At 40.9% G+C, this 15,921-nt stretch overlaps 1 protein-coding gene across 4 annotated transcripts in view; it reads left to right on the top strand.

Moving 5' to 3' along the window:
• The first annotated feature begins 2,264 nt into the window (after positions 1-2,264).
• astn1 (astrotactin 1) overlaps positions 2,265-15,921 on the top strand; it is a 176,855-nt gene continuing 163,198 nt past the window's right edge. For 2 of the 4 annotated variants that reach the window (XM_048255773.1, XM_048255757.1), the window contains exon 1: positions 2,265-2,914. In XM_048255773.1, the coding sequence (XP_048111730.1) occupies positions 2,626-2,914 (289 nt within the window). In that variant the 5' untranslated portion in view covers positions 2,265-2,625. The remainder of the gene's footprint in view (positions 2,915-15,921) is intronic. The other 2 variants (XM_048255766.1, XM_048255749.1) reach the window with 1 other exon arrangement.

Below are 15,921 nucleotides of genomic sequence, written 5' to 3'. Positions count from 1 at the left end.
AGGGGAGGTGGAAAATGGGTGTAATTCCCCAAATGGTGGAATATCCCTTTAAATAATAACAAAAAATATGTTTCCAATGCCACAAGTAGGGTCTAGGAGTAAGTTTTAAAGTCTGCACATCCAAATGTCTGACCTGGGAGCAGGACAAACAAACGACCAGATAGAAAAGTGAAAAAGACCGCTTCAACCAGGGTTTTCTGCTCGGGTGATTACCCGAAACGTCACGGAAAAATAAAAATAAAAACAAGTGGGAGCAGAAAACCCTGGTTGAAGCGGTCTTTTTCTCTTTTCTAACAAGTAGGGTCTAGTTAATTACCAATATGTGAAACTGTTCATGAAAGTCACCAGTACAGCAGCACTTTAACATTAGACAAATCCAAACAATCCAGTACAGACCATCCAAGGGCACATATTTCTATATGTCAATTTAACAACACAGACAGCACCAGCTGGCAAGGAAGTTGGACAGAAAGATCTATGCGAGGTCAATCCACAGCTGCAAATTGCACTGATGTCCCCAGTCAGATATCAGACACAAGCTGCCCAACCCATGAGCCATCCACAAACTCCAACTCTTATCAGATTTTCAGATGCATCAGTCCAACTATGGGCTGCCACAGTTGTCAGATTTGACATTCAAACTCCTACAGACAGCTGGTGTTTTTGTATCATTAACTGACCTATTCTGAACTTCACTGTTGTTGCTTAGTCAAGACCATTTCTATATGAAGGATAAAGGACGGGGCTATGATAAGTCACTCTCCACCATCCTGGTAACCTGCTGTCTATCCTCTTAGCTATTTTTCCATTATAAAATAGGAAGACGGCACAAACATACCCATACTCTGCCATAATGCTTCAAGTCATCATATCACTTTTGTACAGAAAGTTTTGCATCACCCACATATTCTACCATGAGATAGGACAACCTTGGCTGAAACAGTTTTGATTTGTCTCTGCCCTTCACATTGGTCAAACTTTATATCTTATGGTCATTTTAACAAGGCTTCTATCTATTGGCATGGTATGATTTTTCCACCTGTCTACTTTTATTCAGAGATTTACGATGGCAAAGTCTTCCGGATGCTGTAAACTAAACTCTTAAATGCCTTTAAAACACTGACAGCTACTCATCGTGAATTAAATGTCATCTGATGTCAGACCACAGATCAGCGGGAGACCTCTAAAGGCCTTTTCATCAGGCCATTTCGACTGGTCTCAGCTCAGCACCTACTTCTGCTTGGTGTGCTGGCTGCCAAGCTGCAGTGTGAAGGAATTTAGTCAGTAATAACTTGCTGAGAGTTGCTAAAAACGACACCAAAGAAAGTGATATGTCAAGAATGACACTGAAACTCTGGGGGTACCCATCCCCCATCAACCCCATCACCAACCACACACACACACACACACACTCACTCCTCTCTCTCTCTTCTCTTTTCAACCCCAAAGTTCAATTATGGAGTAGGTCAGGGCTGAAATGAGTCCTGTGGCCTTTCATCACACAGCCCCTTCACAGTTTACGGAGGCCTTACTTCTGGGCTGGATGGAGATCAAGATCGCACAGGGAGAGCATTCTGAGGGCGCAGACCTCTTGCTTTTTTCTCTGCGCCTGCACCTGCCACTCCCCTCCACAGATGCCCTTCCTCTTCATTTTCTCCCTCTTCTCTCAGACGAGCATGACACTGCACTGACTGAGACACGAGCCAGCTTTTCAGAGTATGTGTGAATGTATTGTCTGTATGGGTGTCTTACTAATTGGCCACATCTTATCTGTCACATCAGCCAAGGGATATTGAAATAACTTTATATTGGTAATTTGTATGGCCAGGCAATGTGTCAGCCATGAGTTTAATAATTGTGTCTAAAAAGCAATGCAGTGCATAGCACCTGTGTGAATATTCTCTGGGAAAAATGAAGAGACCACTGCCCATTTTTGCTGATGTGATACTACGTTTTCTGAGTGAATTCAAATGAATTAACCATCGTATTCAAATTTGCAGTGGTCTCCTAATTTTTAATATCAACGTCAACTCGAATGTCACTCAACAACCGTAGCATGACATCAGAAAAATGTACAGTGGTTTCTTAATGATTTCCAGAGCTGTAGGTCTTACAGTGTACTATAGCATGTACATAATACATACATACTTGAACATTGTTTTTAAACTCATACACGTTTAATAACTTCATATTAGTTATAATAAATAATGTTGTTATTTAATAATAAATGGCAACATCAAGCAGCACCACGCGTTGATATGTACTGTCCTGCGTTGTTATGTCTTGAAAAGCATTTGTAAGGGAAAAATACCAAGACAGCTGAATGGCTTAATATCCATAATTCCAATAAAGGGATCTCGTGCTGTGCCGATTTCATTTTCGTAGCAATTATCACTCTGATAAACTGCATAGCCATACAAAACAAAACCTTCAGCCATCAGACCGCACATCTGGGGATTTGAGCGGATTGAGGACTGTTTATTTCGCTTCGCGAAGCAAACCCGGATATTTGTGCTTTGACTGCGTGTTCCCCCACGTTCCTCTTCCTCTCGCAGCCTGCATTCAACTGACTGCAGCTGCCGCGCATTGGGAAAGGGATCCGAAACCGTGGTGGAATCGGACAAAATGGGTCCGCGTCCGTGGTTTTTTGTGACATTTATGTGGATTTTTGCGCTCAAACCCGACAATATCCACAGTCTTAACAACGAAGAGGACCAGTCGCAAGATATGGAATGCAAAATGAAGAGCGTCACGGTGTCCGCGTTGCCGTTTTTGAGAGAAAACGACCTGAGCATCATGCATAGCCCCTCGGCCTCCGAGCCGAAGCTTCTGTTCTCCGTCAGGAATGATTTTCCGGGAGACATAGTGGTTGTCGACGATCTAGAAAATACCGAGCTCCCATTCTTCGTTTTAGGTGAGTTTTGCTTTTTGAGGTTGTGTCGCCCAGTCATCATTTGATCACTTAGTATTTCATGGCGTTTATTATTTTCCTGTCGAAATAGGATGCAGGCCTACTGTTAGGTTTCGAAACAATCTGGTCCATGTTTACACTCCAGTCCATGTACATGGTATCCCTGGCCTGTCGGTAGTGTTAGTCACTGAGAAACGCATTTTTGCAAACCTTATTGTCAATAATTACGTTGTGGCCACAACTGGTGTCGCCAGATGCACCGATGTAAACAGAATCGTAGACATTCGCTATGTACAATTTGTACAATTCCGCTACTCAAATGACGAGTCGCTGACGTTATAACATCACAAACAGGCCGCACTCATGAAGACTTTGGACTAGTTGAGCAGTGAACTATTAAGTCGGTTAACACGAATTCATCGCGCTTTGGTTGTGTTGTAGGCCAAACCCTTCCCAGTTGAACACGTTCACAATTATGACACTGTGCTATTGTATCCCAGACTGCACTCCGATCATGCAGTTATCCCTCTTTATTGTTATTTTTAGATCTAAAGTTAAAATAAAACTATGTTTGCTTTGTATGACAGTATGTTGGGAAACATGCGTTGTTTGTGAAGTATGTGTCAATGTACAGAAATCAGAAAGTTTTCATATGTGCCTCCTGTATTTATATTACTTTGCAACTTTTTTTTTTTTGTACAACAAAAGTTCAAGACATTTGAGCATACAGGGCTACTTAACACATGAAACACACATGAAAGGCATTGTTTAGTTTTAGGCTAACGTGTACTTTTAATATGGTAGCTCCTAAGAAAGTTCACCTTCAGCTGCGAGGAGACTGACGTTCATGAACTTGGGGCACAGTGGTGTGTGGACGATTCTGGCTGCTGTCCATGGTGCTGATGTATTTGAGCGGCTGTTTGTTTGCGTCTGAGCAGCAAACCCAGGTATAAAGGACCTTAAAAGTCCTCAGAAAGTCCTTTTGTGCAACTCTTTGTAAAGCAGTCAATAGTGACAGCAGATGTGTCATATGGTGGGATTGTGGTGAAAACAGTTAAAGAGAGCAATAAAGTGGATGACAAATTCATTGGACCTAACTGTTTTGCTTGCCAGTGTCATGGCCGTGACAGGGATGACATGTTGACCCACACTTTATGAAACTGTCAGAGAAAGTATAAGATAGCAAACAACAAATGGCATAAAGTTATTGCTCTTTGGATAGGAAGTGGAAGACAAGGTGAATTCAGTGATTCAGTGAAAAAAAAGCCCATAGGATGTCTATAACATTTGGTTTTGAAGAAGAAGTCAGAATTTGTTGCTGTCACATTGTATTGTATGGAGTGGATAGGTTACCAACATTAGCATTTAGAAGATTTTCTGCTCTTTTAATGGTGCACATTGTAGAGTTGGAAGTCTTAAGACAATTGTCTTGCATTTAAGTGGTGCTTACTTATCATTTTAATTATTTTAATCGAATATCAACTATAGTTCAGAACTGAGTAAACCAAAGTTATATTCCACATACTGTACACTACAGAGTATGTGTGTGGCTTCATTGAGTTCTCCTTTTAGAGTCAATTACCATTACACCCCTAAGCGATGCTTGTGCAATTAATTGTTTTGAATCAACTTCAAACACAGTAGCGAAGGACATTTAGAGACAGATTTCTTATAAAAGAAACACATGGGAAATAGTGTTTACCACTATTTGTATTTTGTTGGTTGGCTGTCGAAGGAAACTTTTTAATAGCATAACTCAAGAGGATTGAGCTCATTTGTGGAGTCCTCTGTATGTATGTATTAAAAACTCTGAAATTTGGGATTCAGGAGGACTTCCATTATGTATGCGTAACATCCTCTCGAGTAAACAAAAAAATCCTATCAGTATTGCATATCTAATCAGAGCACAAGTTTGTAGCATTAACAGTGAATCTGTGGTTTCCTGCTGACACTGTTTTAGTGACACTGCAGAAAACAGATGGAGCAAAGCATTTGTGCACCTCTGAGATATATATTACACTGAGTGCTATCAAATGGCTTTTAGATGAAGCCATCAGCGAGGAATTGACAGCAGAGAACCTGTGATAAGCTAGCAGACAACTATTTTGTCAAGATGTGGGATGCAAACTTTTCAGGCATTTGGCTAAAACAAGGTGTTCTCAGATTATAACTTTTTCTTTTCTTCTGAATGTGATCACATCAGTGGCAATCAATTTTCAGTTTCATCATCAAGGATACTGTAAAAACTTAAATAATTGAATAGTGCGTACAAAATAATCTCCACAATGTGGAAAAACATACATGAGAACTGACATTAACAATAGACAGACATACAAACTACATTAAAACAATAGACAGATATACAAACTACATTAACAAGAGACATATATACAAATGACATAGGTATACAAACTACCTACAGTATGTTGGCGATCTAAAACACATGGTCACTGGCAAATAGCTACATAAATGTAGGGGTTTGTCCAGTCCACATTGGGGGTGGTATTTTTTTTATCAAATGTCGGTTGCCTGGCGCAAAAAAGCAGTTCTTATGTTTCTTCAGTCATGGGTGTGTTTTAAGCGTAAAATCCTTTAAATCAATGAGAGTGACATCTGTCATTCCCTTTAAAGAAGCCCTATGCAACAATTTTAGCAAAAATTACCTTAATTATTCAGGTTGAGAGTCGTTCTGATTTTTGGGTCGTTTGGTGGGTGCTTCGTCTCCCCCTAGTGCTTCTCCATGGAAAAACCGAATATGCAACTTTCTGGTCCCGTCCCGAACAAATCCGGATGTGACTTAGCGGAAGTATCCAATCACATCTCGAAAATGTAGTCAGATTGTAGTTTGACTGCAAAACGGACTCCGACTTGGCTTTGTTGCTGTTGAAATTGTAAGTAGCCTACCCTTGGGTGAACATCGTTTTTGTAATGTGGTTTGATAGTCTCTTGAACAATGTGTTTGCTCGACCGTTTTATTGTGAGCCCTGTATGTGTTTAGCTTGGTTTCTTGATGGCTAGCTCCCTAGCTAGTGGGGGTTTAGCGTAGCAGTCACTTGCTACTGAAGCTGCAGGGGGAGCTATGTCGTGAAAAATGCAAGCCGAAAGGCCAAAACCCAGAAACAGCGAAGGAATAACCAGACCTGCATAGGGCTTCTTTAACAGCAAGCAGCGCGACTTCAAACAGTGCATCGGTATTTTGATGGTCACCGGCGCATTTGAAGAAATCTGTTTGCACATGAGACCATATGGAACAGGTATTCAACTAAACCATGAACAACTAAAACCTAGCAGAGTATAGGCTACATGCATCTGCACTCGTCTATTGAACTCATAGGCAAAGTGAAACTAACTTCACCTTGGTGTCATAGTCAACGACAAAACAGTTATACACTGTTAATTACTTTCACTATTGACTGACAGTGGTTTACCATCGAAAACATAGCCTGATAAAAGCAACACTTACCCCAATAATGTTCGAATGACTGAATAAAAAACCTAAGGACATTTATCCTGCAGAGGAGTTGCTGCTTACATCTCGTGACGGTGCTTCTTCCGCTGTGCACCTTTCGCTATAGACCAGGTGCGTCTTCAGCTATGCACCTTTCGCTATAGACCAGGTTTTTCTTGGTCAGTGGCGTAATGCTTTTTAGATGGTGTAAGATAGCGATTTTTAGATAATGCGCTAGATCACACCTTAGGTTGTTAATTGCCACAACCCTGGGTGCATTGTTTAATAAAAGAGAAGCACATGGCGAAGAATCTGAGTGTAAGATAGGAATCCTATGACTGTGATGTTTGCCTGTGTTAATGGCAGCTTTGTGGAATACCTGATCAGGCTGTGTCCTCCATCTCATGGAGTTCACTTTAAGTTTTTGTGGTTCCAGAAATGCCATCATAAAGTTACACTGCACTTAAGTCTATAAGCAATCTATATTTCATGTTAATTGACTATACATCAAACAACTCAGATTAAATAACTCAGAACTGGTCTAATGATTCAGAAATGGAAGTGCAGCAGCAGTACTCATTTCAAGACTGGTCGTAGGTATGTACTGCAAGATATTGTTTCTAGAGGATGGGACCTGCAAGATAGCCAAATTGATTGGCAATATAGGATTCCCTAATGCTAAAAAGATGCTCCTCAGTGTTTAATATTCTGTACACTTCCCAGACACTGAACTTGCATTGGAACTGGTTTAGAGACACTTGTTTTTATAACACTGTCAGTAGTGGCAGTAAAAGTAGTTTGTTTTTATCAACATTGATCCTTGTTTTTATCAACATTGGTCCTGTATAGTCGTTTTTACACATGGTTGTTAAGTATCTGTGTGTGCAACAGAGGTTTATTCCCTTAGAGCTGGCACACATCTAGCTGACCTAACAGTCAGATGACCGACCATGTCGGATAGGTCGATGAGCATCAGCGTCCCAAACTGGGGTGGTGTGCACAGCACTGCCCACACCATCCAACCTCTAGCTTGTTTGTTTCAATTCAACACGTTGATACAGCATTACAGCCATTGGTAAAAGGGTTGCTCTGATTGGCTGTTTAACATGCATACCTGTTGCTAAGACACAGTACAGTTAGTCATCAGGGGCCGTATTCACAAAGAATTTTAAAGGTAAACTATGCAGTATTGGCAATTTCCTTACTGTTTTCTCGGTGTTTGCTTCTTTTTCGCTGGCTCTGTCATGACGAATGTCTGAGAAACTCCATCCCTACCTTTTCTAGCCGGTGCCTGGCGTGTATGTGTATTTAAATGCAGTAAAGTAATTCGTTACACTCATTATACTTCCTGACACTCAGGCCGCCGGCCCACAGTTGCAAGGGTGGTTTTTCCGCTCACAGGCGCTAGGGGGAAGCGACACCATATAACCATTCCAATGACTCTGAAGCTGTTAAATGAAGGTAAATTAAGCTAAACACTTGCATATTAAGCTAAAAAACCTGCATAGTGTGCCTTTAAGGCTAAAAGTAGCTCCTAACTGGCGAATTTAGGAGCAACTTATAGGACTCCTAATTTTTTTCACTAAAAGTAATTCACAAAGCATTTTAGGCCTAAAAGTAGCACCTAAGTCTGGGACAGCTTAAAGTCGAGAGGGTAGGCATAAAAGGGATGCAACAACCAAAACTACTCATTGTCAACATGTAAATTAAATGTAACGTTTCATTGTGAATCAAATTAAAATGTTCTCCTCTTTGCAAACGTAGGCATAGGCTATGGTGACAGGTTAATTTAATAATGTTGCAAAGATACTGCATCAATCCGCATGTTTCATTAGCCTACTAGGCTATTTGTTTTGCCTTACTCTTTATTCATTTAGGCTAGGCCTTTTTATTCAGTTCAGTTTATTCATCATCTTCCGTCCTTCGCACTACTTGTGTAGCGCACGCATTCTCAGACCTGTCATCTGTCACTCATCACCGTAAGGGAGGTGTTTGGAATCATTTCCGCGTTACAATCATCAGCCAATCAAGGTGGTCACTTCAGTCAAGCTTGTGCATGAGTAATGACGTCATCCATAGCAACGAAGACTCACTCTTAGTTTAGGAGTTGTCATTTTTCCTTACTAAGAGTAGGTCTGAAAGTCTTTGTGAATAACTTTTAGGAGAAAACTCCTAGCTAAAATCTTTTAGTGCGATTTAGGTGTACTCCTAGTGGTAAGATAAAAGGCTTTGTGAATACGGCCCCAGATATTCTTATAAGGAGATACAGTACAATGTGCCGATTGCAATCCTAGTAGATATCGTATTGCATCTGAATTCCTGAATCTTCAACATACAGTAGTTTCTCCCTTTTTTCTACTCCGCCTCATTCATTCTTTCTTTCTTCCACAACCAAAAGAACCAGGACTAACTAACATTATTAATAAGCATATTTTTGATTAGAAATAGATACTTCTACACTATACTCTGCTTTTGTCCAGTTCAGTGCTCTGTATCTGGTGCCGTATTCCATATTATTTCATGTGGATGGGATATATGTCACATGGGTGGATGGGATATACTGTATGTGTTACATGTTATATGTGTTATATGTGATGTTGTGCTATGGAACATATCTATCTATCTATCTATCTATCTATCTATCTATCTATCCATCCATCCATCCATCTTCAGACACCTCTGCAGGCAAAACAGGTCTTTATGGCTGTAATATAACGACTCCATATGATTCAACTGCATAGGGGTTGCGTCTGCTGTTGCATAGGGGATGATTTCTGTGCACAGTTACCATTTTTTCCATGATTTTCTAAAGGTCACATAGAAGTGCAGTTTGTTGGCTGATGTGTGGGTACTTCAAGGCAGAGCTGATGAGTGTTTGTGTGTGTGTGTGTGTGTGTGGTAGTAACAATGCAGACTTAAATCAAGCTGTGCGAGGCTACCAGACCATAGATGGTATATGATGTTAGACCCATTCTAGACATATTCAGGTGCTGATGAAACACGCAGATGTAATGTAATGGTGTATAGTAGTTCTGAAGTTCTGAACTGCTCCTCTCCTGCCTCTTGTAAAGCTATATCCTGTCTAGGATAGGCTCCGCAGCAAGAGCTTTCTATTATCCAGATGACGCTCTTTTAATTGGATGAAAATGACTGTTTTATGTTATATAGAAGTGCTGGTTGCTGGTGTTGTTTTCATAGGCATGGGACTGGAGCCCATGTGACAAGCTATTATCATAGCCAAGCTGATATTCAGCATAATAGATTTCCCCGTACATTATGCATTTAAATGATAATGCCGTAGTAAGGAATTTCTCTTTAATAAATCATTTTTTAATAAATGATAGAACCATTATGGAAAGTTTAAGACCATTGGGCACTAGTTTTGTTCCACTTTTTTACTGTGAGCCTTACCAGAATGCCCTCTGTGTGTGTGTGTGTGTGTGTGTGTGTGTGTGTGTGTGTGTGTGTATGTGTGTGTGTGTGTGTGTGTGTGTGTGTGTGTGTGTGTGTGTGTGTGTGTGTGTGTGTGTGTGTGTGTGTGTGTCAGGTAGTTTCTATTGAAGCACAGTGATACTGTGTGGTAGTGAAAGGTTTCCATGGCAACAGGGACTAGTGCTTAGACACTGCTTTGAACAGAGAGGACGTTACACTTTCTGCTCAGAAGAGGAATTGCAATATAACCCAAGAATCGGTACCTCTGGGCAGAACATAATGCAAACAGTATATTCTCTATAACTTCTTAGATCCTGCAGAGATAAAGTCAGTAAAGACTATCTCCCAAATTATTCTATTTGCACACAATCTGATTTACTATGTTCATGCATTGAAAATAGATTTACTGAAGTATAGCTGTTTCTGTTCAACTGAATCTGAATGTGAAATGGATATTTTGCACTCCATCTTGTCTCTAGTTGATTGGAATTTTCCTGTATGTTGTTAATTGATATGCAGCCAGTAAGCATTAACTTTTATTATAACATGCAAAACTAATCGAAGCTAATAATGTCAAAAAGACTATATAGCATGAAGTGGCTTTGCAATGTTGTTCTTTTGATGTTCATACATGTGGCTTGAAATAATTCACCTTTTATATGACAAGCAAATGAGCAAAGAGCTGCAGTCTAATGTTGCATGGAAACGTTTGCTTAGGGTGTGCCAGATTTTTTACTGTCGGGCCATGGCAGGAATGTCAACGACCCTGAAAAGTATTCATAGAGGAAGCTGAAATCTCAATGCAGACTCTTGTGCTCTAGACAAAAGCAAATACCGAGCAGGGCACACAGTAGCAGCATTCATCTGAGCTTCTGTCGAGAAGCCCCTGTCTATTAACAGTCACCTTGACTAATATATGGCGTTTCACGTTCTGCTACCTGTGGAGAGGCCTCTGTGCAAACAGAGGGGAAGAATGTGTCACAGCCTATCACTGTCAGAGAGAAAAGGAGATGTTATGACCTTTGAGTAGTCTTCAGTTTTGTATCCGATCCTGGCAAGGATTGGAGTAGTAGCTTAGCGGGGTACTGAAGGACTTTACCAAAACAAACAATAAAGTAAGATCTAAATGGAAGCTTTGGATGTTACTTTATTGAAAACATGAACATGAATATTTTGAATTGAGGTTCAGAAATGGTGCACATACAATATAGAAAGCATATTCATCTACAGAATTCATTCCAGCTCAGCTGAAGGGTTCTCTAGGAACAATTGAGAATTCTGTGCCTGCACAGTTGAGGACAAAAGCAGAACATAAATGCCCAGTGATTCTATAGACTACTAATGCTACCATTATATATACATCACTCACATCTGATGACAGCCAACAAGCAGTTACAATATTTGCTGTCATCTAAACAAAAATTACACCATTCTGTATAACAATGGTATGCATTCCAATTAGGAGTTACATTTACCCATCTACCGTATATTTCTGAGAAGGACAACTCGTCTTCCGTAGTCATTTCCTTGTTTGACTTATTTCTGACAGACTCACATTTCTGGTTGGTCTCTGGTTGGTATCAAACAATGATGAGTCCATGTATCGGGAGGAAGTAATGCGGCAGTGTCATGGTGTGGAGCTAAACACACTAAAAATTGTAAAGATACATTTTAGAATGTAGAAAGAAACCCTCCACTTTGCCTCCACTATAAATACATGGTGCCACTGACAGGACAACAGTGACTTTCAAATTCCTGAGCACCATTATTCAGATCTACTGCAGTTATGAAGAAGGCCCAGCAGCGCATATTATGTCCTCTGTCACCTCAAGGCATTTAGGTTGCCTGAAACACTGTTGTACACTACCATGCCATAGTCTATCATTACACCCTCCATCTTCACTCTAATGGACACTTTCATAGCTTCTTTCCTCAGTCCACCTGTTGACGGATGTTGTTCTCTTTCATCAAGTGGTACAGATGATCTTGACCTGGAAAATGTGAGTGGACAGAGTGAATGATTTGTCTTGTGCTCAGCTGGTCATCTTTGTATGTCCCCGTTTTCAGTCATTTTCCTTGGCCTTTGTGTACAGTACATGGCCCAGGCCTCAGACAGTGTGATATCAATACAGCGTGACTATACACAATCAAGGTTATGGTTAATTATCCTTTGTTATGTGAATAGCTCATGGAAGAGCATATTATTATAGGGCACAAGACACAGTCCACTGTCAGTAAGGCAGTGAGTTGTCATACTGATGCAGTGATGTGTATTTACCTCTGTGTGACTGACTATTCAGATTGGAGTTTGGCAAAGTTATAGAGTTTGGAGTCAGCAGAATTGTTGTAAATCTGTCCCTTAGACAGAAAGAGTTGATGGCATAAAAATAGAGAGAGAGAGGGAAAAAGAGAGAGAGAGAGAGAGAGAGAGAGAGAGAGAGAGAGAAAGAGTGAATTTGTGTGGCATTCAACAGGAAAACTTTTGAGTGACACCTTGCTAGGGTGCATTGGGAGTGACCCTATTTAATGCCATAGCCGAGACTGTGCTGCCCTCTCTATCACTTTTCAGAGGATCACTCATTTCTTTCTCTGTCTCTCTTCCCCCTCACTCACTCCCTATCCCTTCCACTCACTCCCTCTCTCTGTCTCTCTTTCTTTAGTTTTCTGTCTCGGGCTGAAATGTGCTCATTTAAGACCTCTCCTGACCGCTCGGCTCATCCCCCTGCCTCGCTGATCCTGCAGTCCCTCTAAAGGACATAGGTCTATCTTTTACACACTCCCCATTTTCCTCTACCCCCACCCCCCCCCCCCCCACCACACACACACACACACACACACACACACACACACTCACTCACCTTTTCCATTTCCATCTCCGTCCACTTAAGCCACTTCGAAGGCTGACAAAAGAAATGTTCTATGTGGGATTCACATTTTTCTGCCACCCGCTGCAGTGCCGCTCATTGGGAAAGGGGAGGGGGGGGGTAATGAGCTAATGCCACGAGGGCACTTGTCTGGCTGTGCTGGGGACCATGATAGCTGTGAGAGTGTCTGCAAGCTCACCACACTACATCTACTCAGGTGTGGCCCCTTGAAAAAAACAAAAAACCTAGAACACGTATGTAATGGAGGTATTTGTATGGCTCTGTTTATTAGCGTGTGACATAGCAGTATATAATGACTCTTTAGAAGAATCACTTTTTTGTCTTTTGAATACAAATCAAAGGTCATATATTGATTGTTAACAGCACACTCAAACTGTTAGGTTTGTGGGTCTTTACTTACATCTATCTAACTGGGTGGTACATTTCCGTTGGCAGAATTTTGTGCTCAACAGTTTTCCTCTTATCCTTTCCAATCAAAATCCCAAGACACGTTTTTCAAATGAAATGGCAAGATAAGTTATTGAAGGAATCCAATGGCATTTAATGAAGGTGCCGGCTAGTATCCAGGTTTTTCTGCATAATTGGAAGGTTACCATGAACAACCATGCATTAGTATACTGCATCACACTGGCAGTGGGTGGAATACATTTTAAAAGTCGATCTGGGGAGCATCAGACAAAATGTACAGAAAGACCTTTTTATTTAATGGAGCAGAACATATTGATTCATATGCAACGTGGCCTATTGACATAGTTGGTTGTTGTTGCCCTTTTCTGTCCATTTCCCTTATGCTATCTGCTTTGTATAGATGATATAGAAATACCCTATCATCATGTCATAAAATGTAAATGATCATTGAGTCAGACTTAAATGTCTATAAATGTGGGCTGCTTGCATATTTTATGCAACCATCTGTAATCATTTGTTCCTGCCAGTAACAGGTTCAGCTTCACATCTCACAAAGGATGGAGAAATGTAAAGCGAAACAGTTTAAATGGAAGTGATCCGGTGTATCTATAAAACATTTGAATGGTGAAAGCAAACAATTAAAAAACATTTGTAGAATAATGCAATTCCACTCTCGTGTGCAGTGTGCATCTCTAATCAGCTCAGTTAAAATTAATCTTGCTAGAGTACCAACAGCAACTCTGATATCGTTTATTGAAAAAAAACATGTGTTAGTTTGCATAATCTTTTTAAAGAGAATGCATTAAATGGAAAGAGCAGAATTCTCCAATGTGGTGTGAAGAACAAAGGGGACCTCCTATTTTGATTTGTATTGATGTTTGTGTGTAAATGATAGCAGTTAGGTCACTCTGCCTGTTATTTTGCCCATCAAAGGAGGTTGTTCTCTCAGAGGGAAATTTCCCGAGAAACGTGCTGAAGCCCCCAACAGCCGTCTCTCATTAGTGTCCTTTCCGCCTCGGCTGAACTCTATGTGCCGTCTCTTCTTCTCTTCTCTCTGCTCCTGCATGCACGGATACCAGACTCGATCTCGCAGCGGGAGTGTGATATGGATCCGTTTGGTCCCACGGCGAACCGTCGTCGTTGCGCACCAGGCTTCCTCTCTGCCCTGTGCCTGCACCTTATGTCGATGACTCAGTTAACATATTCCCCATGAGCTTGTGCTGGAAGTGTGCTTGCTGGTGTCACCTTGACCATCAACCTTCAGTGCTTTTCTACATCCAGCAGAGACACCCAACGATTTCAAACAGTATGTGGGATGTTGTATAAATGCAGGAATCACACCTCCCCTCATGTAGCCGTAGGGTGTCAATGTCTAAATGTATTTGTTTTTTAAAAGGTAGAATATTGTCCGTTCAAAGATCTTTCATCTGCACTACACATTGGTTGTTGTACCTTCCTGGGGGTACATTAGGCACTTGACAGAGACTTTTTATTCAAATTGACTTTTTAACTAATGTGCAATTTAAGCACATGGTTAATAGAGGAAAACCTCTAAACAAAATACATTCGCCTAACACTAGATAATGTTGTACGACTTCTTACAGTAGAGGGCTCACACACAAACACACCACTGCACACACACATACACAACCACACACACACACACACACACACAGTCCAGTGAGATGCTGAACTAGTCTGTCAGATGCCTTCCCCACTAATTGTCCTAGAAAGGCCTCAGCTCTAAGTGATTGTGACCTGACATTTGGCCCTCGTTGCTTAAGGTAGAGGTAATAGCAGAAAGAAGCTTTTAGATACTTTAGATGGTTCCTGTGCAAAGCAGACAATTACTTGTTGAAACTCTGCATATTTTTCTGAGCTGATGAGAAAAAAAAACTCTTTGTTGCCTAAAGGACATGTCACATCTGTAGTATGGTTAGCCTTCCTTTGATCTTCTCCTGTTCACGGTGTTATTTGAGAAGCCATGAATACATCATGTCTATCCTGCACCTTTTCGTCTGAAACAGCAGGTAACAGAAAAATTGCATGCGTCCTGAGCTTGTAGGAATTTGATGGCTTAAGAGTTTTCCGGGAATACTTGCACATACATATTTAACATGAGAACCACTGTGGTGGGTTTCTCCATTCTGGACCTGGCTTTTATGTTGTTGCTTTATGCAATGCAACGTTTTGAAGAAAGGGCATGTTATCCTTGAATGAATGAGACTGTATGGACAGTGCAGACATGCGCGTCGTCTTGGAAACATGTCTGTTTGACCAATGCCATCTGGTCTGAGTGGGGGTTTTGTAAGTCCAACATCCTGTTATATTCTATAAGCACATTATGCAAGAGAAGATATGATTTTGAATTCAAACACAACCTTGTATTTTGATTTTATTTTTGAGCCTCTGTATAACTGTTACTGATTAAAATGTTACCCTTTGAACACAGAGTGCTCCTAAAGAACCTAAGAAGTTAATTTGTAGAATTATTCCCAGGTGGAGCTTATCGCCTCACACCTTTTTGTCAAGCAATTTTGTGTCACGTTCCCTGGCCAGGGTACAGATTTTTCTGACATGTTGCTCGCTAATCAACAAACGCCTCACTGCTTTCCAAGTGGCATTTTTAAAGGTGTTTATTATCGGCCAACTGCTGCTTTTGCATTGCTGCCAAAGTTGGAGTGCCGCTTGGTAATTCCTCAGTAAAGCACTAGGCAGGAGGGGAAGTGCTTTATTATGTTTTGTCTTGAAAGGTAGCGACTTCAAGCTGTGAGCAGTAATAAATGTGGGTCAGAGTGTAGCCTCTTGGTCCATATCCCCAGGAAATTGTTTCCTCA

Source organism: Alosa alosa, chromosome 1 (assembly GCF_017589495.1).
Source record: "Alosa alosa isolate M-15738 ecotype Scorff River chromosome 1, AALO_Geno_1.1, whole genome shotgun sequence".
Classification (NCBI taxonomy): domain Eukaryota; kingdom Metazoa; phylum Chordata; class Actinopteri; order Clupeiformes; family Clupeidae; genus Alosa; species Alosa alosa.
Note: the sequence above shows the minus strand (reverse complement) of the source record. Positions and strands in the feature narration are given on the sequence as shown.